Consider the following 24837-nt stretch of genomic DNA (forward strand, 5'->3'; position numbering starts at 1 on the left):
GTGAACTAGAAATAAGAACATTAGAGTCATTTAAACAACAGAGAGAATAGACTGAAGAGAAATAAGGTCCTCTGGGACCAATGGGAGGGCACAAACTTGCCAACATGTATCTTGGATGCTCTGGGAGGGTGGGAGAAAGGGAACAGGGCTGAAGTGCAGTTCTTAGGGTATGAAAAAGAAGTGGGGTGGTATTAATCGAACAACATGTGGATTCAGTGCCTTACGCGGCTAGAGGTTCTCTGGGCCATCATGTCCGGTTGTGATACTTTACTAGCTTTGGCAAGTTGATACCTTTGTGTTAAAGGTGGTAGGTGAGATCCCTAATAGTGTCTTGTAATTATTTATGACTATATAATTATCTCAAAATTTAAAAGTTGCCGTTTTGGAAAAAAAGATATGAATTGATTTCTCAGCTAAAACAACCTCAGAGAGAAGCTTCTCTCGATCCCTTTGCTGCCCTCTTGTTACATATCTGAAACACTCAGATTTGGTTTTTGTCAGCTCACTCTGCTTTTATATTTTAACAGCTAGGTTAACAGTGAACTCGGTGTATTTTTTTCCCCACTATTCCGTAATTCAGCTAGTTAAAGATTTAGAGACTGCTCAGTTTATTTTACTACTGAATTATTTGACCTTAACTTCTTTGGGAAGATGGCCATGGCATTTTCTAGGTATTCTTGTGCTTCTCCCTAAATCTCCCACCCCCTCTCCTCCTGCTCTGCCACTACAGCACCAAATGTCTTAGTTCTTCAGCACCCATAATTGTATTTGACCGTTGGTTGTCTAATAGCACCTGGAATTCTTCTCCCTCCCCCACAGAGCATTGAGATGAGGCTCAAGGTCAGCCTTCATGAAGACCTGGGGGCTGCGCTCATGGATGGCGTCGTTCTCTGTCACCTGGTAAACCATATTCGCCCCCGATCTGTCGCTAGCATCCATGTTCCGTCACCAGCAGTTGTAAGTCATCTGTATAAATGGAAATGCACTTTCATTTACACAAACTGTGTTCTGGACAGTGTTGCTGATTAAAGATGCCAATAGACTCACCAGGACCCTATTAAAATTCATTGGCGGGGCCCCAGCAACTAGAAGAGTAGAAAAGGAATATCTAAATGACACAGCATTTTTACTGTAAGAAGGGAGAGAATCCAGAAAGAAAGGGATAGACATAGAAAGACTGCATTCATCTGGGGAACATAAAGTAACATAATAGGAGACTAACACTCAAGAATGGCCAAGATTAGTACCAGGAATTTTACTCCATGGCTTGGAGGCCAACCACACATGCTAGGAGAAAAGGGAGCTCAGATAGAGAAGGGAGCACCAAATAAAGGGTGTTGGGAGGATCCTCCCAGGATGAGAGAAGCATGCTGAAAGTAGACTATAGACCAAACATGATTGTCACCCATTGCCTCTTTTGCAAACCACAACACCCAATAAGAGAGAGAGAACAAAAGGGAATGCCCTGCCACAGAGGCAGTGTGGGATGGGGGGTTGGGGGGTGGGAGGGATACTGGGATCCGTGGTGATGGGAAATGGACACTGGTGGAGGGATGGGTATTTGATCATTGTATAATTGAAACCCAAGCACAAAAATTTGTAAGTCTACAACTGTACCTCATGATGTCTCACTAATAAAAATTAAAAAAAAATAAGGGAGAGTATCTAAAATAAATATATAAATGATGAGAAAGGGTCAAATTTCAAATTTCAAGCAAAAAAGTGGTTGGTGGAAGCTTTTTAATATACAGGAATGTGAAGTCATTTCTCATAAGGGGTTAAACAATGACAAGTCAGAAGGCCCATAACTGTTCTTAGCTTGACTGTGGTGGTCTTGCCCCGAGACCTACCTGGCAGGGCGGGGAGGAGCTCCTTAGTCTATCCTTGCAGGGCTCCTGTTGATGGGCAGCATTTGGTCTCTAGTCAAGATGGACAATACTTGTGTAGCGCCCAAATTAATTCTTCTGGATGGAAACAGGCTTGTTTCCTTTTCGGAGGAGAGGGCTGAGGAGGGGAATAGAGGAAATCTTTTTTTATTATTAGTTTCAAAAAAGTAAATAAGTCATAAATTTGGTGATGGTTAAAGCCATTGCTTTGGTGGGATGATTAATTTTTCTTTTTAATTTTAATCTTCTCATGGAAATATATTTACTGATGGAAAATAGTGACATGTATGGTGTGTTTTTAGGCGCATCTAAAACAGGTTATTTAATGTTACGAACCATAAAAATTATATGATACATAATGGTTTATGTACACTGTCCAGAACACAGTTTGTGTAAATGCAAGGAATGCCAAGAGAGAGATAACCACAAAAACCCGTCTTTCTTCAAACACTCTTGAACTTATTCGCCAACATGGCTTGGCACATGCCTCAGGCAACCACAAGCGAACATCCGAACTGGCAAAACAGTACAGAGAAGCCATCAAGGATGACCTCAAAAACAGGAGAGCAGCAGTACTGGTAGATGCAGCAGAAGCTGGGAAAAACATTCGTAATACCCGCCTGTCCTTCACCAACTACAAAACCAAGATGACTGCCCTCCGACATCATGATGGATCTATCACATCTTCCAGAAGGGCAATGGAGAAGATTATTCATGACTTCTACCCAGATCTCTTTAATAGCCACATCCACTTGCCCACATACCACATACCACATGATGGATATGTCGTTCCCAATGTTCTCCCTTCCGAAATCCAACATGCCATCTCGTCGGTAAAGAAACAAAGAGCACCTGGCCCAGACAAGATCAGACCTGAACACCTGAAGAACTTACCATCAGTACTCATCAATACATTGGCTCGACTCTTCACACGCTACCTGTCTGAATGCAAGGTTCCATCCCAATGGAAAACCAGCAGGACTGTACTACTATACAAGAAAGGAGACATCCACGACATTGGCAACTATCGCCCAATCTGCCTATTGTCTGTCATCTACAAACTATTCACTCGAGTCATCCTGAATAGGATTAGCAGAACACTAGATGAAGGACAACCATGTGAACAAGCTGGATTCCGAAAAGGATTCAGTACCATCGACCATATCCACACAATAACCAAGCTCATTGAGGTATCTCGGGAGTTCAAGATGCCGCTCTGTCTAACGTTCATTGATTTAAAGAAGGCCTTTGATTCTGTTGAGATGGAAGCGGTCATGGAAGCCCTAGCCAATCAGGGCGTACAAACTCAATACATCAGGATCCTTCGTGAGCTCTATTGCGGATTCACTACCAAGATCTCACCATTCTACAAAGAAGTATCATCCATATCAAGAGAGGGGTTCGGCAGGGTGATACCATTTCACCAAAACTCTTCAGTGCCACCCTCGAGAACATCATGCGACGACTGGAATGGGAAAACATGGGAGTGAAGATAGATGGTCGGCAACTACACCACCTCCGGTTTGCTGATGACATCGTTCTAATAACACCAAACATCAGCCAAGAGGCACAAATGCGGAACGACTTTGACCATGAATGTGGAAAGGTCTGACTACAGCTGAATCTTACGAAGACAATGTTTATGAGAAACAGCCTTGTTCCTGATGCTCCATTCGCTCTCAATGGAACCACCATCTCCGAATGCAACAGTTATATATACCTAGGTCGAGAAATCAACATGATGAATGACCTGGCACCTGAGTTGCGCAGGAGGAAGAGAGCGGCTTGGAATGCCTTCAAGAGCATTGAAGAAATAACTAAAAGGACAAAGAACCTCCAGCTACGAGCACATCTCTTTGATTCCACTATTCTTCCTGCATTAACATATGCCTCAGAGACCTGGACCCTACGAAAACAGGATGAGAACGCTATTCGGGTCTCTCAAAGAGGAATCGAAAGAACTATGCTTGGAATATCACGATTCACTCAAATGAGAGATAGAATCCGGAGTTCTGATCTTCGTCAACGCTCAAGAATCAGGGACGCTGTCTCATTTGCCAAGGCATCAAAAATCAGATGGGCTGGACACGTAATGAGGTTTACAGACAACCGCTGAACTAGAGCCATTACTGATTGGATTCCACGGGACATCAAAAGATCACGTGGACGCCCACCTATAAGATGGTCAGACTTCTTCGTCAAGACCCTAAATGATCGGTTTGAGGCTCTGCATGTTCCTAGAACGAACAGATACCATTGGGCTACGCTAGCACGCAATCGGGATGAATGGAGACGTTACTGACACCCGCTCGAATAAATCGATGAATAACGGGGATTAAGTGATTAAGTGATAATGGTTTATATTATATGGTAGCATCGTCCTCCCATTGTTCACCGATTTGCTCGAGCGGGCCCAGTAATATCTCCATTTTGAGACTTGATGTTACTGTGTTTGGCGTATCGGATACATCATGGAGAGCTTGCCAGGCTTTGCCATGCAGGCAAGATACTCTCAGTAGCTAGCCAGGCTCTCCGAAGGGGACAAAGGAATCGAACCCGGCTCGGCCAGGCTGGCTGCATGCAAGGCAAACGCCCTACAGCTGTGCTAACGCTCCAACCCTATTATATGGTATATAATAATATACCATAAGGTTCATAATGATATGAACCCATAAAAATTATGTGTGTACATACACATACATACAGAACATTTTGTATTTATAGACAATACATCATTTGTATGCATATTATGCATGCATACATAAATGAATATAGACTTTATATCTGCACTTCTCTATATATACATAGCTATAAATATACATATATGATGTATAAACACACAATATCAGGAAGAATATGATGCAAACTTTTATTAGGCCTTGTCTCTAAGTGGACAGTTTTCAATAATGTTTTATTGTCTTCTGTTTGTTTATGATATTTTCCTTAATACGTATTTCTTATTTCATCTAGACAGTTTAAGATTTTTAACTGTTAAGATTTATTACTGTTTTAGTAATTAATCATTTATGCATATTTTTATTAATAGCCCAAACTTAGCATGGCGAAATGCAGAAGAAATGTGGAAAACTTTTTGGAAGCATGCCGAAAATTAGGAGTCCCAGAGGTAACACAAAACTTAGTCCCAATAACCATGTTTTAGTAAAAATTCTATATAATGTGTGTGTTTGGGCCCAGTGACTAAATCTATGGGCTTGTTTATTCTTTTAGTGTCAATCTTTATAGAAGAAAAATATTGAATCAATCATATAAAAATTTAGTTTTAATTGCTCCATTACAGTGACTTTAAACACTATGTATAGTTCTTGGAAAAGAGGAGATGTAATTTCTCTAAGGTTCTGAAAATAATGCAGATTCTAAACTCTAAAAAGAATTCAGTCATCTGAAATGTCTCAGTCAAGTGGAAATGACTGAAACTACAGGAACCTTCTACTGGTTCCACAGCGTAGAGTTTTGGAGCTGATGGTTTTTCTTATCCAATGCTCTGGGGGAAAAAAGAAACCTGTAGTTGACTATTAATTTCCCTACCTGTATTTTCATTCATTATGGTACTGGGCATGTGGGTTTGAAAAATTAAACATCGAAGATAGAATTGTTATTATCATCATTAATTGTTACCTTTAGTAATAATAATGCCTTGCTTTGATTTATAGTTTTCTAATTATTTGTATTTGCATTTCCCCTTTAGTCCTCTGTAGACCCACTTGGCATCTGTCTGCCAGCCCAACTCTAGTCTGCTACTTTTTTGTTTTCCTGAACTGAGTCTCGGTCTCAAGCTTAGCCAGGTGGTTAATTTGGGCTCTTAAGCTTGCTATTAGTGACATAAAATTATTTCTTAAAGATCCAAAAGCCAATCCATTAGAATTTGGAGGGTAAATTGATGTTTGTCATAATTGTGATAAACAGAAATAAATGGAAATTATATTAATCTTCTCTAACTTCTAATGTTCTTGGGATATAATAACTACAAATCTTTATTTTCCATATTTCCTTCCTTCCTCCATCCCTCTCTCCCTCCCTCCCTTCCTTCCTTCCTTTCTTCTTTTCTCCCTCCCTCCATCCTCCCCCAAAATTTTTACCTTGATAATGTTTGAAGGTGAGGAAATGGTGATGGGCATCTTTTGTTATTTGAAAAAAGTAAAGAATTATTAATGAATTAAATGCCTATGATAAATTTAGATGTATCTCAACAATGTTAATCTGTATTTCAATATTTATGTAATATTGTATATATATATTCTTGACTTAAATATTTGTGAAAAATCTTAAACACATAACCCTTTTAATTGTTTGATACTGTCATGGGCTAATGAAATTTCTCATGTTTGAATCAAATCCATCATATCAAGTTTCAGATGATAAATTATTCATGTCTGTTCTGGAAGGCATTGATGAGTTTGGCCTAATCCCCCATGATATATCTAAGTTTTCTTGGCTTATGGTGATACAAAATAGAATGGAAATGTGTTATTGCCACTTATCATAAATGAAGATTGGTAATTACAATTTCCTTCTAAAGTGGAGGGAAAGGAGACTAAATTACCATTAAAATGCACAAAAAATTATCATAATTTCTTAATTATGCCCCAAGCACTATAGGCTGCTCATAATTCTGAGAAGATTGAATTAAAAGAGGAAATGACTTTTTCCTTTGTCTCTGTCTCCTTAACTGTGCTTAGTAAGAAATAAATTGCTGAGATGCTGCTGTGTCACAGAGGGCAGTACCTACCCTGGCATTTTAGTGCTGAATGAAATAAATCACGTCACTTGCTATTTAAGTTTAAGATTTGAGGTGGCTTTCAAGTTTATATTGAATGTACATGTTAGTGTGTCTGCACATGTGTGTATATGGATATGTAGATTCATGTATGTGTGTGTGTATATATATATGTACATATGTATGTCATCTTGATGAATAATCCAACAGCATTTTATTAGCGATTAGAATTACCGTGAGTTCATTGCTGCTGGAAAAAGTGTTGGCTAGTAAACATTTCAACTTCTTTAACAAGATCTGTTCAAGGTTGGCAAGAAAAAATACTCTAGTGAAAAATTAGAAGTGACCGATATTTTTGTTCCCTCAAAGTAGTGGGCTTTCGTTGAATAGTACTCATGAGGAGTGTTTTACTGGAAATAAGTGAATGCCTTCATCTATGAATTTAATACTAAGTTGGGAGTCATATGACTTCACCCTTAGGTAATTCTGCTTCTTTTATTACTTAGAGGATTGAGATTTTCTTTTTTTTTTCTTTTTCTTTTTTTTTCCCCCCTCGGGAATTAAGAACTTTATTTTGAACCACTTTTGAAAATAAGGATAATCTTTTTCTTTTTAAAATAACTCAATCTAGGAGATTGGAGAGATAGTACAGCAGGTAGGGTGCTTGCCTTGCACACAGCCAATTTGGTTTAACCCTTGGTACCCCATTGTTCCCCCAGTCCCTACCAGGAGTTAATCCCTAGTGCAGAGCTGGGAGTAAACTCTGAACACCACTGAATGTGATCCCAAAGCAGGATTAATGTTTTCAATGTGTATGTACACAACTAATTTAAAAGGGTTAAAGCACATGTCTACTTGTAGAAATTCACTTTCACTGGGTGTTTAAAAGAACTTGAATCTAAAACATAATAACAAGATATGTAACATTACTGTTTTTTTATTCTTATCAAATTGATAGTCAAGTAAATAACAGTAAGAAACAGTTAATTTCTCCCTATTTGAAACTTCTATTTTATGACTTATGGACACAAACCCAAGTCACAGTTACTGGATTTTGTACTTTATATGATAAACATCTGCAGTGTAGCACTGTTCATCAATTTGCTCAAGTGGACACCGGTAACATCTCCATTGTGAGACTTGTTACTGTTTTTGCTTACAAATACACCACGGGGAGCTTGCCAGGCTCTGCCGTGTAGGCGGGATACTCTTAGTAGCTTGGCGGACTCTCTGAGAGAGATGGAAGAATAGAACCCAGGTCGGCTACGTGCAAGGCAAACACTCTACCAGCTGTGCTATTGCTCCAGCCCATCTAATAATTATAAATCATCCAGTAAGTGATTGAGAAGTCAAAACCATGCACTAAAAGCCTTAATTTATTGTCCTTTATAAATCAATGGTTTTAAGCAAGTCAAAGTAAAGATTAGTCTCTCCTATTTTATCAGGTTTCTATACGTGAAATGCAATAACTGAGTGGACTTAATTAAATTATTATATTTGAGGTCGTACTGCCCCAGTTGTTAGAGTGTATTATAGTCTCTTTTGCAGTCTCTCTTAGGACCCTAGACCCGCCGTCTGCCTTGGGGTTGGTGAAGGTTTGTGAAATGTTTTATTGTATGCCGTAGTACAGTTGTTCTGGCGTGGCTTTTTGTATACCGACAGCATCTTCCAATTGGCTACATTCGCAGAGAATGGAAGAAGCCCATTTTAGGTAGGTTAGAGCATGCAATGTCTCAGGAAAGCAGCTCTCGACCTCTGGCTGGCATGTGTAACTCTCGATAAGGCTGCTTATAAACCTATCCCCCTCTACTCTGAGCCCAGAGATGCAGGGAGAATTTGCAGCAGTAGCTGCCACTGACAGAAAGGAAGAAAACACTTAAGTAAAATGTTGGCCATGGGCTCTGGAGAAATCCTGCCCAAGGAACAGGAGGCATCTTTGCCAACAACTGTGAGGCATTCTGGGATGAGGTAGCAATCTGCTCCTAAAAATGCCAGCAGAGGGTCCTTTGAAAGGAACTAGAAATGGCTTGTTTCTTTTTCTGTGTAGGGGATGATATCTTTTCTAAAATATGTTTCAGCATAGGTCATTTTTTCCTTTCTGCTACCCATTTATGTGCCTTGGTTTTCTTGTTCTGTTTGGGGTCACTTGTCCAAATGAAGAAATCCAGTTGAGTGCATACAAGGCGGAAGAGAAGTGAGTGAGCAGTGGGAGCGAAGACTCCAGGTTTGCATGGATCTGTCCTGCGTGTGCTATTAGTTATTCAGGAGCAAACCCCTGACACTAGGAGCACTTTCATTTCCTGGACTTCCCTTCCTGGCAAAGTGCAGGACTTGGATTGTGCAGTGGATTTAACCCACATTCTTCACACATCTATATTCCTTCCAGTGATTTCCCCAGAGGTGAGGGAACACTGCCAGGGGTATGTGTTGGGGGTGGGGGGGGGTTGACTACACATCACTACCACCCCCACAGCTGCAGCCAAAGCAGTTTCTGTTTTGCCCCTGGCATATATTAGCTTTCCGGCTGAGATTTCCTTTGAGAGGGTGGGGTAGCATGGGGGACTGCCCTGTCACTGTCACTGTCCTCCCGTTGTTCATGGATTTGCTCGAGCGGGCCCAGTAACATCTCCATTGGAGACTTTGTTGTTACTGTGTTTGGCATATCGAATACGTCACGGGGAGCTTGCCAGGCTCTGCCGTGAGGGCGAGATACTCTCAGTAGCTTGCCGGGCTCTCCGAGAGGGGTGACGGAATCGAACTCGGGTCGGCCATGTTGACTGAGTGCAAGGCAAACGCCCTACCGCTGTGCTATCGCTCCAGCCCAGAGGAACTGCCCTATGGTGAAATTTACTTCGATCTCTTGACCTTCCCCCCTCCCAAGGTTTCTTTAAGCTCCTTTGAGGGCTCAGTGCTCAGTTACACATCGTCAGAAACTCCATGATTGCATGGCACACGCAAGCACACATACATACTCACACACAAACACACACACACACAAACACACACACACACACGCTTGTACATTCCATCATTCCATCACCACAACTACCACAGTGGTGCTTAACTGCAAAAGAATTTACTGCAGCACCTTTCCTCATGGCATCTGGCAGATGTGGAGGCTGGGAGATGCTGCTGCCACCATCCTGTAGCCAGAGTGTCAAAGCTGGTAGTCTGTGTGCGGCTGTCTTTAGATCTCTGGAACAAGCCTTAACCTGTTCTTGAAAACAGAACTCCCCTTGATAAGCTTCCACATTTTCAGCATATGTTCTTTGTTCCCACCCAACTCCCCACCACCATCACACACACACACACACACACACACACCAGCTAAGCCCTGGGGTTATGAAGCTTTTTTTAGACCAACTGGGACTCCCTTTGCCACCTCTGACTTTGATGTAGAGAAATTCTGGTTAACTGTATGGGGTTTCCAGGTTTATCCTAAATCATATCCTTTGTAGGGCTCTTTGTCTTTTCTTGGATCGAGAAAAATCTCTAATTTATGGAACATGAACATCATTGGAAAATGCAGAGCCCAAGAGAGAGTAAAGGGGTTAAGGCGCTCGCATTGCACATGGCTAACTCCAGTTGGATTCCCAGCACCACATATAATCCCTCAAGGAATCCCATACCTGAGCACTGACAGGTGTGGTCCCCAAAAAGAACAAAACAAATGAACAAAAATATTAGAAATAGATATTCATTTAACCAGGGAAATTTTTCTGCTTGATTTTAAACAAGTAGCATAGGCTTTGGAGCTCTGTAAGTAGTACGGTCCTCAATGAGCATATTTGCCCTCTTTGGAGAAGGACTGAACATAGAGTAGACCCACGCTTCACTTTGTATCTCCCTAGATCTTCATTACTGTCTCTGGAGAGAAAATAGAGAAGCATGCTAAGGGTAGGACTGCATGGACAGTGTCCAATAGGTTGGCAGTCCTGGGTGCTTCCTGGACAGCTCAGTCGCAGAGGCCCCAACCCTAACTCTAGGAGGTGGGCATGTTCCTTCCTGGCCATAGGACAGCTCACTCATCCCTCAGCTTCTCTCTTGCCAAAGGGCATTCAAAGAAAAATCCCAACGAGATTGGGTTGGGATTGGTGGTGTGATAGCCAAGTACTTTTCATATTTGCATTTTGTTGCCTTTCATAATGAGAAATCACACTTGAAAGGCACAGTGCTAACTTTCCTACTTAACACCTTTTGTGAACCTTTCAGAACTTTTGCCTCCATACAGTTCTGAGCTTCTTTTATTAAAAGGCATTTTGCAAATTGAAGTTACTCATTTTTTGCTTGCTTTCATCTTGAGCAGAGGAGAAATGCATTTCATCTTTTCTTTAAGCATTAGTCTCTTTTTCTTCACCAAATCAATGATTTTGGTAGTTAAATTATTAGTAATGAACACCATGGGATGAGTGGAATTCTTATTGCAAGATTTATTCTATTTTTTCATTTATTCTAATTTTGAGGTTAACTAGCCAGAGATACAGACTGACTTGTTTTATTACCCTCAAGTTTTTTGGGGTTTTTTTTGGTTTGTTTTGTTTTTGGGTCACACCCAGTGATGCTCAGGGGTTATTCCTGGCTCTGCACTCAGGAATTACTCCTGGCAGTGCTTGGGACCATATGGGATGCTGGGGATCGAACCTGGGTCGGCCACTGGCAAAGCAAATGCCCTACCCACTATACTATCTCTCCGGCCCTACCCTCAAGTTTTAAATTCATAATTTGTTAAAGATAGTTTTGAGGTTGTGAAAGCAGTCACATCCCTATAAGCAGCATGTGTTTGCATTCATGTCAAAATCATTTTCCACTGAGCCTCTCCTGGTGGTAGGCTCACTTCCGGGCCGGGTTCTGACAGCCATTCACATGTGGATGAGAATAAACATTTTGGAAGAACATTACCAAAAATTTTTAAATGACAATTGTAGATGAATGGTATCACTGATACCAGAGTCACCTTATAATTCCATCAAATTAGTAATTAGTTCTCATTCTTTTGGAAAGGGGCTGGAGCGATAGCACAGCGATAGGGCATTTGCCTTGCGTGCAGCCAGCCTGGTCGAGCCAGGTTCTTCTGCCCCTCTTGGAGAGCCCGGCAAGCCACCAAGAGTATCTCTTCCTCACAGCATAGCCTGGCAAGCTACCTGTGACGTATTCAATATGCCAAACACAGTAACAACAAGTCTCAAAATGGAGATGTTACTGGGCCCACTCTAGCAAATCGATGAACAACGGGAGGACGGTGTGTTTGGAAAAACCCCAAAGAAACTTTGCTTCTTCCTTCCACTCTCCACCAAGTCACTCTTGTCAGTTAGGGCCTTAATTTTCAGAATAACCATCAACATTCCTGAGCATTAATATCTTTGCTTTAGAAAATACATTATAAGCATGGATTTGAAGTTTATAATATATATTCGAATTAATGGAATACATTAGACTACATTGCTTTCAGAAGGTCTATAAAAGGAACCCATTGCCTGTTCGGTCCACATTTCTGTTTGTGTCCCTAGTATTTGGGGAACTTAGTCAACCTAAAAATTACTGTAGCGTGTTGTGTTGTCTATAAGAAAATCAGCTCATCTTAGGGTCAGAGAGATAGTACCGTAGGTAAGGCACTTTTCTTGCATGCAGCTGACCCTGGTTCAATCTCCAGCATCCCATATAGTCTTCCAAGTCTTTCAAATAGTGATTCCTGAGTAAATAGGCAGGAATAATTCAGTTATAGGTAAGGAAGGGAAGGAGGGAGGGAGAAATCAAAAGAGAAAAAAGAAAAAAAGGAAGGAAGGGATGGAGGGAGGGAGGGGGTGTGGAAAGAAAAGAAAGAAGAAAGTTACAGTTATGATTTCTGTTCACTGTAATGGGAATTAGTATCCCTACTTTCCTCTGGGGCTGGAGCAGTAGCACAGCGGGTAGGGCGTTTGCCTTGCACACAGCCGACCCGGGTTGATTATCATGCCTGCACAGCAGAGCCTGGCAAAATACTCATGGTGTATTCGGTATGCCAAAAACAGTAGCAACAAGTCTCACAATGGAGATGTTACCGGTGCCTGCTCAAGCAAATCGATGAACAATGGGAGGACAGTGCTACGGTGCTACTTTCCTCTGAGAATTCTGAGGTACAGACTGTTGTTCAAATGCTTTGCAATAATTGTAAAATCCCCTGACATATATGCTGAAATTTTGCCTCTGCAGAATTTCTTCCTCTTTATTTTAACTTTTGGGGGAAATATATTTCTTAAGTCTCTACATTAAAAATAAAATTTAGGTAGTGCAGGCTCAGAAAAAAGTCAGGCACCCTTAGCAGTACAAGTCTTGGTTCCTTTTTTGACTTCCTTGCAGGAGCCAATCTGACCACACTGTGTGATTCGTAAGGAGCTGGTGAGCAGTTCTCAGAGACCACACACGCTGGCACTCCGAACTCCATAAGGGTCCTGGTTCTTGTCTGTTATGCAATGTTAGACCCAGGCTTTTCTCATCTAGAGTTGGTGACTTGATTTGAACAAACCACATAGACTGTGACTCTTGACTCTACCATTTTAGTCTGAGTTACGTCCAGAGTCTGTGGCATCATGAAATTATTTCCAGGATGAGCATGGTTGACTCCCTCCATGAAAAGTATGTTACTGGACAAGTGAGCTCAAAACTGCTAAGGTGATTCAACGTCAGTTCTGTGTTGGAATTGTTGTGGAGCAGACCAGATATTTCCCATGCTGTTCTGGGAAATGTATTGAAATATGTGCCGAAGCTAGAAGGGCTTGCTTTTGAAATGGAAAGCCCAAGTTTGTGAAAATAGCATTCCAAGTTTTGGATGCTTTCTGTCTTATGTCTGCTCTGTTTGGATTTCACTGCTGAGCATAATATTGCAATAGGAAATTCTTATTGCAATAGAAAACTCCTTCGTAGATGCTTTCCCGTCGCCTGTTAATCCTTCACTTACTATGTTGTTTTCCCAATGAAATTCAATCTATGTGTAGAGGTGTGTGTGTGTGTGTGTGTGTGTGTGTGTGTATGTGTGTGTGTTTAGAGAAGCTATGCCCACTGGTACTAGGAGTGTTTGTGGATCTTAAGGTCACTCCCCAGCTACACTGACCCAGAGTTGAAACCTACACAGAGTTGCGCTGCACTGAAGGGGTCTGCCATATGGAGAATCAAACCTGGCATGTACTCCACCCCTTATATTCCTAACCAGAGTAGCTATTTTAATGCTTGGAAAAATTACTGTGGTAGCTTGAAGCATTTGAATCCACTGAGGAATGATATACATTGTGACTAACAGAGTAGACAGAGATGCCTGCCGTTGCAAAATCTGTTTGACCCTATCTCCCTTTTCAAAAAAATTTTTTTTTTACTCAACACTTTCCTTTATATATAGCTTCTTTTAGCAAACAAGTGGAAAATACCCCCCTTCCCAATTACATTGAGATTCCTACCTCATTCCTCCTCACTCCTGCATCCTCTGCATCACTACTGCAGTATCACCTACTTTGGGAAACAGCTTGATGTATTAATATCATTCAGAAAGTCTCTTGTTAATACTACCTTCATAACTTAAGATAAGAATGTTTAAATTTCATTCATCCCACTTGATATTATAGTATTCCTTCTTATCCAAAGACATCAAGCTATAAAGGAAACAACAAAACAGAATCTCTGTCAGGATTATCTTTCAGTGTTTTTGTGATTTGCATCTTCTCAGCATTGTGTTTGAAATGACAGGCAGCATGGTGGCAAAGTTTTAGCAAATGTATATTGTGTATATCTAAATACTTTGCCTAATTTAAACATCAAACTTCATTTATGTAATACATCACAAATATTTTCAATACTTTTTTACTTTAGAGACAAAAGTCATAAGTTCTCTTTCACACCAGTGTGTTATCATCAATTATAACCAGTTGGCTTTTCGTCGTGGTCATGTTCAGGATTTCAGGGCATCAGGAAACTGCTTTGTGACAATTGTAGGCATCTCGAGGTCAATTCAGAAGACTAAATATCTTACTTTTGCATTTAGTTGATAAAAGAGGAGTTCCTTCTCTTTTCATGGTAACTCTCAAGTAGACAAAGCGCAGAGGTGTGGGCCTTCCCTGAAGAGTTTACAAAGTACTGTAAACCCATATGAGGAGAGAGTTCTACTCTGTCATTATTATGGTGTATCTAAGAAGGCTTCTCTCTAGCCTTTTATGTGTAATTGCAAAACATAAAATCTTGTATATTTTTGGACACATGTGAGGACATAATTTGAATTGCCATTTCCTAGTAACCAAAAATGTGTGCTTCTTTGCAGCTGTTCTTCTGTGTGTTTTTAATTGTATGCACTGTCTCTTTCTGTTCTAATGGCTGCCCTCGGAATAGGCTGACCTCTGCTCTCCGTATGACATCCTGCACTTGGATTTTCATCACATTCGAAAGACTGTTGACTCTCTGCTGGCACTTGGGGAGAAACCCCCACCACCAACTTCTGCCCTTCGCTCCAGGGACCTTAGAAACTTCTGTCTTGTCCATATTCTCTTTATCGTGCTGATCTATATCACTTACCGCTGGAATGTTCTCTCTGCATAAGGCCTGCATGTGCACCCCACTCTCTGCTCTGTCACCCCAGTCCCTGACAGGGGCCCCCTCCTTCTGAGCCTTTGCCTTGCTAGTGCACATCCCTGTGATCTCTTTAGCAACCTCTCCAGTTTTGAAGCCGAACATTTACAGATCAGGCTTCCCAATACAAGCACAGACTTTACAGAACCCAGTCTCAACCTTCCTACTCCCCCCCCAAAAAAAAACATGAAGGGAAAATGTACCTGTCCTTCATGCTTCCTCGTCTGCATAGTGCCAGCTGCAGTGCTATGCAGTTGCTCTCTCTCCTGGTGAGCTTCGCTGCTCTGGGTAGAGTGGAAGAAGGAAGTCCTGAAATAGGAGCAGAGGGGATCTAGTATATGGGAATCTTATCTTCGGGTCATGATTAAAGTTGGAGTATAGGCCTGGACAATTGAGCCATAGAGGGACCACTTTCCAGATGAATTAGAAAAACAGCTCTTTGGGGAGTCTCAATTTGGCCTATCAAAATCGTAATACCACTATTGTCTGACTCGAAAAATACTATCTGGAGAATGGCTGCTTTGTTGCTCATTCAGTTGGATTCCTCCCTGTTTCTTGCAATGGGAGATGTAAGAGCAGCCAGCACGGATTGCCACGCACTTGCACTCGGAGAGCCCCTCTGCCCCGCTGCATGTGACAGGGCTGTGCAGAAGGAGCGCTGAGGAAGTAAGGGTCCTTTGCTGTTAGAGCGCCACCTGGAGGTTTTGCTTGCGCAGACGTTTTCCTATCTGCTTCAGCTGTGTTGAGTCTTTGTCTGAGAACACTTAGAGAAATATTTTCCAGAAAGGATTTCTATATTTAATTAATGTACTGGATTGTTTTGCCTTTTGTTTCATAGCATAATAATTCAAGGCCCAAAATATGGCATATTTGACTATACTTGTCTCTAAATCGATGAGTCACGGAACATTTTTGTTCCTGAAGTTTGGACTCCTATGGTAGGAGCCAGTAATAGGTTTGTTCTGATTTTAGAAGACTGCAATTTCTTTGATTACTTGAAATTTCCATTTAGTTTTTTTATTCCCAGAGAAGTTAACTAGAAAACTGCTTTATTTTTAAATAAGGTTAAAGTATTATATGTGATTGTGTCTGCTTTGGAAGCACTGATTAGTTTGTACTTGTAAGAAAAATTGGAATATTATTTAGGCCAAGATATTTTTACTCCTGCCTTGTCATTATTATGCGTAAAGGCCATGCTTCAGGGTTACAATAGTCTTCCCTAAGCTTTGGTTTACATCTAGTTGTCAAGTATTGTTTTATACATTGGAGAGATGATGGCACTAACTTTCTCAAGATGAATTTCTAGTTTATTGAGATGCAGATGCAGGTAATCTTCAATAGATGGCCACTAAGAAGATGGTTTTATTTTTATGAACACTTCCATGAATCCATGGAACTTGAGAATATGAAAAACGCACATAGTAGAAGAATGTATTTATACAGAGTCTTTATTGCTAAATCAAATCAGGTTTTTCTAACAGGAAACATTCGTTATATGATAATATCTTGAGTTAACAAAGAGTTTTCTTCTTGATTTTGTATTGGTGGGAGAAACTCGGGCTATGTGGAAGTTATCTAATTAACCGCAGTTGTGTATAAATAATCTGCAGCTGATGAATTGCCTTTTGGTGCTATCTTGTACTCTCTAATATGTAACACAATAAAATCCCTGTTGTGCAATGACTAAAGAGCACCCTGAGCTGTAAGTTGTTTAATAAACACATTGTGGGTATTGTTCCAAATTTTTTATCAGCCCATTGATTCTTGTATTTGTGCATACCCGGAGAAACTCTTCGCAGTTCCAATCAGTTCTGCCGTGCATTGAGGGTCCCCTTTAACGATTCCCACTCTGATTCTTTTCACGTTCCTTATGGGGAAAAGCAGAGAGATGACTTTTATTAGGTAAAAGAAGGAAAATTGTAATAGAACAACCCTGTGAGGTCAGATTTCATTCTCAGTGTTAACTTGATGTAAATCTCCAGATCTTGTCTATTTCAGTTCTGGCATCCACAGCCTTCTTTGAGTGCAGTTTCATTTTTCATGTAATTCACGTCATACCCTGATGTGCTGCTGCTCCTTCTGGGGCTTGATGAATGGCATTTTCTTTTTCAAGTAGTGTCATAACTAGACACATACAATTAAATTTGGCCCTTGAGGCAAGACTTTAAATGAACTTGCATGTTGACGGTCTTGCCCAAGGTCAAGCTGTTAATTTCTGTTCAGAAGATTAAGCCCTCCATGGTATTTCCCACGGGGCCTACACCCCTTCGGGCCACCGTCGGAGCGTGAATGGGGATGTCTGACCACGCCAGCATCGTGGGAGAGGCAGCCAGGGATTCTGCTGTGTGATCTGTATGTAGCAACATCTCTTTCCTTCCCCAAGGACAGCATTTGTTAGTACTTCTTCCGATATCTGATATAAGAACCATGTATTTATTTATATGTTCATTTTGAAATAGGAAATTTCAGAAAGAACACCACCACCTTCAATTGGTAGCAGCTTGCCACTCAGTGTCAGGATTTCCACAATATATGACAGCTAGCTAATATCTGTTTGTTTCTTTATTCTTGAAAAAAAGAATTTGGGGCTCATATGTGGCTCTCTAGGATAGACACTAAAAAAATGGAGATGGGTTGAGAGATAGTACAGGAGGTAAGGAGCTTGCCAGGAGTAAGCCCTGAGCATGTATTTCCAGGTGTAAGCCCAAAATAACAAGATAAATAAAATATTTTCATTTTAGAATGGGGGAGCCCGAGAGATAGTCCACCTGGTAAGGCCTTGCATGTAGCAGACCCAGATACAATCCATGGCATTATTATTTTTTTAACTGAATCACTGTGAGATATACATTTACAAAGTTGCTTTTGATTGGGTTTCAGTCTAATACTGTTCCAATATCCTTCACCAGTGTGTATGTTTTCCACCACCAATGTCCCCAGTTCCCCTATCACCACCACTACCCCCACCAGCCTGACTCTATGGCACATACTTTTCTTCTCTGTCTCTGTCTCTATCTCCCTCTCTATCTCCCTCCCCTCTTTCTTATCCTCCCTCCCTCTTCCTTATCCTCTCCACCTTCCTCCCTTTGGGCATTAAAGTTAAAGTTAAAGGCCCTCCCGTTGATCATCGATTTGCTCGAGTGGGCCCAGTAATGTCTCCATTGGAGACTTTGTTGTTACTGTGTCTGGCATATCGAATACGTCATGGGGAACTTGCCAGGCCCTGCCGTGCGGGCGAGATACTCTCGGTAGCTTGCCGGGCTCTCCAAGAGGGGCAGAGGAATCGAACTCAGGTCGGCCATGTTGGCTGCTTGTAAGGCGAACGCCCTACCACTGTGCTCTTGCAATACAGGTACTGAAAGTTTATCATGTATATCCTTTTACCTTCTTTCAGCACTCAGTTCTTGTCCAGAGTGAGTATTTGGAAATGATTTCTGGCATTATATATGGTCCCCCAAGCCACATCAGAAGTGATCCCTGAGTGCATAGACAGGGTTATGCTCTGAGCAGAACCAGATGTGCTTCCCAGACAAGAAAAGTGTTTTTTGAAGTAAATAAGAAAGAAATGGAACCAGGAAGGAAATAACACAGTGTTTAGAGCACATGCCTAGCATGTGCCTGATGCGGGTTCAATCCCCAGCACCACATGGTCCCTTGAACATCACTAGGTGTGGTCCCGGCACTGCTGGGGGGCCTGGACCATCCTGGCTTAAAGTGCCTGAACAGCAAACATCCTCAGGTTCTTGAATTTTGGACTACTGGCCTGGTTGACTGAGAACTGCTGATGGGATACCTCAGGGCTCCTGAGCATTGCTTGGAAGCCCAGCCCCAAGAAAAGGTTCTGATGGAGAGAAATCACCCCCCCCCCCCCCCGCCCAGAACTCAAAAGTTGAGAAAACTAAGTAGGAACATTGTCAGTGAGAGTAGTTCAGAAAGGCACTTCATCTCCTAATGCCATTGTTGGTGAGTAACAAATTAAATTTAGTCCCTGGCGATTTAAAGTATCTGTTGTAAAAACAAAACTTCATAGGCCAAAGGACATTTTACGTACTGGCTATCAAACAATTAAAATTTCAGAAATTTGTAAGTAGTTGTGGATTAGGTGAAAAATAGTTTTACATGATTATTCCAGGAGTTTCTTTTTCTTTTTTTTTTGAAGTAGGTCTTAGTCCAGGATGGAGCTCAGTGACAGAGCACATGGTTCGTATGTATGAAACCTGGGTTTGTTCCCTCAAACTCCCCGAAAAGCAATTAAAAGTAAACTTCAGATTTGTAAATTCACCCTAAAATCATAAGTATGTAGAGTGTGAATATCTTTTTTTCCTTTAAGACAATGGGTTGAGGGGCTGGAGTGATAGTACAGTGGGTTGGGTGTTTGCCTTGCACACGGCCAATTCCTATTCAATCCCGGGCATCCCATATGGTCCCCCAGCACTGCCAGGAGTAATTTCTGACTGCAGAGTCAGGAGTAACCCCTGAGCATCTCCGGGTGTGACCCAAAAAAACAAAAAACAAAAAATAGACAATGGCATAAGTGCTGCTGGACTTATTTATAATTTGTTACTCACCAACAATGGCATTAGGAGAGGGAGTGCCTTTCTGAACTACTCTCAATGACAATATTCCTACTTAGTTGTCTCAACTTTTGAGTTCTGGAAGAAAGAGCTAAGCTGAGTGATGAGACCTATGCTCAAGTCCTGATTCCAGTACTTAAACAGCTGAATGACAAGTCCTTTTCTTGGCCATTCTCGATATGCTTGTGTTCACTCACTCACTGCTCTGACACTGAGAGAGCACGTGTAAAACCCACCCTCCACCTTGGGAACATGACGACTGTGGTGCATGACCCCATGCTTAAGAAGCTCACAATCAATGGGCCAGAGAGATAGGACTGCACGTAGGGTGCTCGCCTTGCATGTAGCCAACCCAGGTTCAATCTCAGGTACCCCATATGATTCCCAAAGCACTGCCAGCTAAGAGTAAACCCTGCGCACCACTAGGTGTGATCCCCAAACCAGAAAGGAGCCACAGTCTAGACCAAGGATTGGAAAATATTTTTGGAAAGCCCTAGATATAGTCTTTGATACCTCTTCTCAGTTCTGCTGCTGTTGGAAGAACCAAAGATGATCCCTAAATGAATTAATTGTGTAGCTCTATTGCAATTAAAATGGTTTTGTTAGATTGTTTGGAGTGCTCAGAAGGTGCTCCTGAGCTTCGGGCTGAGCCCTTCCAATATTCAGCCAAATGGATTGGTGGTACCAGTGCAAAGGCCCAGGAATCCTAGGAATTATCAGTAACACCCTGGGAGTTCTCAGGGGTCTCCAAGGATATACCCAGTGGTGCTCGGGTGGGGGGGGGTGTGGGGGCTATGCAGTGCTGAGGATTGACAGAAGTCAGCCACATACAAAGCATGTGCCTTAACCACTATACTACCTTTCCTGCTCCACCACCATTTCACAGTAATAGGTCATAGGCAAGATACGGCCTCAGGGCCATAGTTTTTGAACCTGGACCTCATAGTCTAGTGGGCACACAGGAATGAGGCATAAGGAACTTTGGTGCCAGGGTTTTGTGAAGCACGTGGCAGGGGAGCTAACTGTGGTGGTGGGGGGGGGGGGGGTAGGTGGGGGGTGTGGCTTCCTAAAAGCATTGTGCACACCTGAAGGATGTGCAAGAATAGTCAGGAGAAGCAGGTTGGTGAGGAAGGTTAGTGAAATAGGTCGATTGTGTGTGGGGGATGAGGATTCCAGAGAGAAAGGGTTAGAAGGTAGCCTGATTGGAAAGCAGGGAATCAACCACAGAGTGACAGGAAATTCCTGTGGACTCTACTGGAGTCTGCATCTCACCTGGGAAGAAACTGACCCTCCTCCTGCTCTTGGGATGGAGCTGGAGTTTGAAGCTATCTTAGGTGAATGCAGTGGAAACCTTGCAGTTTCAAGGTTCACTTTGCTAAATGCCTTGGACTTTTCAGTGAGCATGTGAACTATCTCTGACTTTAGTGATTGTTTTTTGTCACTTAGCAGCTTGCTTGGACTTGGGTATGTGTATGGGAACAGAAGGTAGGACAGAAGGAGGCGCTGGCAGTGACAACAATGCACTTGGGAGGTATTCTCCTCCAGGGAAACGTGTGTGCCAGAGAAAAGCTGGGAATGTTGAGCGGCAGCACTTACGCCTTTCACTGAGCTGGGAGAGTTCTCCGCTTCCCACCTGATATGGAATTTGCTGGATCCCCCTCAATAGAATTCCAAGGGCCTCACATCTTTTCCCCATCTTCAGGGACACACACAGACTCAAGACATCACCTGTCGATCAGGGAATTTCTGGGAAGTAGCCTTCTGATCTGGACAGAGCTAAGCTGTGTGATGAGACCCATGCTCAAGTCCTGATTCCAGTACTTAAACAGCTGAGTGACGTTAACAGTTACTTAAACGCTATCGAGAGTTTTCTCAACTATAAAATAGAGATATCACACCTCTATTGTTTGGTTGTAGTAAAGAAGTAACCAATGAAAATCTAATGCAGGGAGCTGGAGCAATTGTACAATGGGTAGGGTGCTTGCCTTGCATGCAGCCCACCCAGGTTCAATTCTCAGAATCCCATATGGTCCCCCTGAGTACCACCGAAGTAATTTCTGAGCATAGAGCCAGCAGCCACCCTTGAGCATTGCCAGGTGTGGCCCAAAGACTGAAAGAAAAAAAGAAAAGAAAATCTAATTCATTGACAACAGGCATATAGGAAGGGGCTGGCCTTTTCTCAGAGTGGGCAATTGGTCTTCCCACCTTACCTGCCTTTCCCAGCCATTCAGTGTGGTTCACAAGAGCGGTGAGTGAGGTTATAGAGCAAAACTATTTGATTTCACTCCTGCAGATGCAGCATAAAACTTAAGTTCTTCAGGAGGGCTTAGAGGCATTTTTTTTCCGGAGAGCACTTCTTTTGTGGTCTGCTACATGTTTTCCAAAGAAACCCAGCAAAAAGTGCACCTGAGCACCTGACTAGGCAAGCCTGTTGCCATATTCCCAAAGGAAACCACAAGATCATGGGACAGTGAGATTTAAATACACTTAAGGTCAAGGCAAAGTTCCAACTGTTCCCACCCTATGTCCATTGTATTTAAGGTGAGGGGACCTTCCTGTGTCATTTTTCAAGACAAGCTGTAAATTTGTTGCAGTTACTTCGCTCTTCCAACTCCTAGCTCCCTTCAGGGATCTCTCCTACAGTATAATGCTCCCACCTCATTGCTGGCAGGCTCCCTTCACTCATCCTACCAACAAGTACCTCAACTTATTCCTTCAGAGGCTTCAACTCAGTTTTCTGGGAGAGTAGCCAGAATGACCATGTATTTATAAAAAGGTTGCCATTACTTTCTCCTAATCTTCTTAGTATTTTTCCCTTTTGTTTTTATTTTAAAAAGGTGCACGCTCAGCCCTGCTCAGGGTCTCTCCTGGTGATGCTCAGGGCATAATATGTGGTGCCAGGGATTGAACCTGTGTTGACGATGTACAAGGCAGGCATCTTCTTCCCTGTACTATCTCCATGGCCCTATTCTTTTAATTTTTTTTTTAATTTTATTGAATCACCATGAGAAAGTTACAAGCTTTCATGCTTGGGTTACAATCACACAATGATCAAACACCCATCCCTCCACCAGTGCACATTCCCCACTACCAGTTTCCCCAGTATACTCCCCTTTCCCACCCCTCTCCCTGCCTCCATGGCAGATAATATTCCCTATACTCTCTCTCTACTTTAGGGCATTATGGTTTGCAATACAAACACTGAGAGGTCATCATGTTTGGTCCATTATCTACTTTCGGCACACATCTCCCATCCCGACTGATTCCTCCAGCCATCATTTTCTTAGTGATCCCTTTTCTATTCCATCTGCCTTCTCTTCTCCCCTCATGAGGCAGGATTCCAGCTATGGGGCAATCCTCTGGCCCTTATATTATGGCCCTATTCTTGCTAAGTATTCTCAACCCTATCAAAGTAATCCAAGGGCATCTTGGGTTTCTTCAGAAGTCTGAGTTTAAAGAAAGATGCAGAGAGAATGCAGGTGTATATTTTACTGTCTTCTTTGCTTGTCATAAGGGTGGAAGAATCGTGGAACCTGGTTTAGGAGTGAAAAAAACCAAGAAGGTGGGAAATGCTGGTTGGAAAAGTAAAGGCTAGGAGAAGGAATGACAAGAAACTGACTCTGTGAAGCTCTACTAACAGGAGGCTGAGGCCTCCCTACTTTTACATCCTGTTTCTCTGAAAACCTCAGCTCTCCCCACCCTGATTTCTAGCTTAAGGGCTTCAGCTCAGACCTCTGCCTGCAGCCACCACTTATAAGTGGAGCTGAATCAATCATTAATTGAGGTAGGCGTCCGGTTAGCACACCTCACTAACCTTTAACACTAAACCCTGTGTTCCACACAGACATAGGAACCTTGGGTCTAAATATAAGTAAACAAAATCTGTGAAGCAAAATGCCTTGTTCAGTATGTCTTGGGAAAATCACTCTTTCCAAAATGTCTATTCTTGTCACCCTATACAATTTTCTGTTGAGCTCAGTTTTTCTCACTGATTTGCTGAATATATAGATCACGGTCCATAGATCGGTCCTCCTGTTTGTTGTTCATCGATTTGCTCAAGCGGGTCCAGTAACGTCTCCATTGTGAGACATGTTGTTACTGTGTTTGGCATATCAAATATGTCACGGGGAGCTTGCCAGGCTTTGCCATGCGGGCGAGATACTCTCTGTAGCTTGCTGGGCTCTCCGAGAGGGGTGGAGGAATCGAACTCAGGTCGGCCATGTTGGCTGCGTGCAAGGCAAACGCCCTACTACTGTGCTATCACTCTAGCCTGTTGAATATATATGTCTTACAAAATCCTCATTAATTTGATCCAAGTATATTTTTGCTGTTATTTATGCTTCTTTTTTTCAATCACATGGAAGCTTTAAACATTTAGAAAAGTAATTGCTTTTATCTTTTTCTTTGTGATTAAAAGAGCCTTTACAGGGAATAAAATCCTTCTCCATTATCAGAGAAAACATTAAATATGAATCTATATTTTTATCAGGAAGGGTATTTATTTTTATCATTTAACTCTTTATTTTGAGTTGTTTTTAGCAAATTGTATAAAGTAAGAATTTACATTTCTCCAATAATGCCATGTAACTGGAATTTAACCATACTTATGAGTCACATAAAATTCCCTACCAAGTCTGATGTTCATCGGACACTGTAGGTGCTCCCTTAGCAACAAAATGCCACATTCCAGTGACTTCACAGCTCTTGTTAGATTGTGTCAGGAAAGGGTGGACACTAGTGCCTGTGACATGACAAAGCACCAACCATCACAACTCACTGTCCAGATTACACCTCAAACAGAATCTCTCATCCTTCTCAGGCGGACATTTGGCTACTAAGTTGGAAAACAACATAAATTTGCATGTTTTCTTAAAACACCATTGTAGGGTCTTTTCACAGCCAAAGAGATACCCTGTGGCAGAAGATTCTCTTGACTGATGACAAACTGGGACCAGATGATAAATGTATAAAATCAAGTCATGGTATTATTTTAGTACCAGTGCTCCATATGAAATAATACCTAAAATTGTGTTTTCAAGAACCAGTTATCTTTTTA

At 41.9% G+C, this 24837-nt stretch overlaps 1 protein-coding gene across 4 annotated transcripts in view; it reads left to right on the forward strand.

The window, feature by feature from the left end:
• The window catches only part of LRCH1 (leucine rich repeats and calponin homology domain containing 1), a 219602-nt gene that overhangs the window by 190773 nt on the left and 3992 nt on the right, over window positions 1-24837 (forward strand). For 2 of the 4 annotated variants that reach the window (XM_056109669.1, XM_056109671.1), the window contains 3 exons: window positions 820-957; window positions 4933-5010; window positions 14971-15352. In XM_056109669.1, the coding sequence (XP_055965644.1) occupies window positions 820-957; window positions 4933-5010; window positions 14971-15177 (423 nt within the window). In that variant the 3' untranslated portion in view covers window positions 15178-15352. Of the gene's footprint in view, window positions 1-819; window positions 958-4932; window positions 5011-14970; window positions 15353-24837 lie in introns of those variants that run through there. The other 2 variants (XM_056109670.1, XM_056109672.1) reach the window with 1 other exon arrangement.

This window comes from Sorex fumeus, unplaced genomic scaffold (genome assembly GCF_029834395.1).
Source record: "Sorex fumeus unplaced genomic scaffold, SorFum_2.1 ptg000008l, whole genome shotgun sequence".
NCBI lineage: Eukaryota > Metazoa > Chordata > Mammalia > Eulipotyphla > Soricidae > Sorex > Sorex fumeus.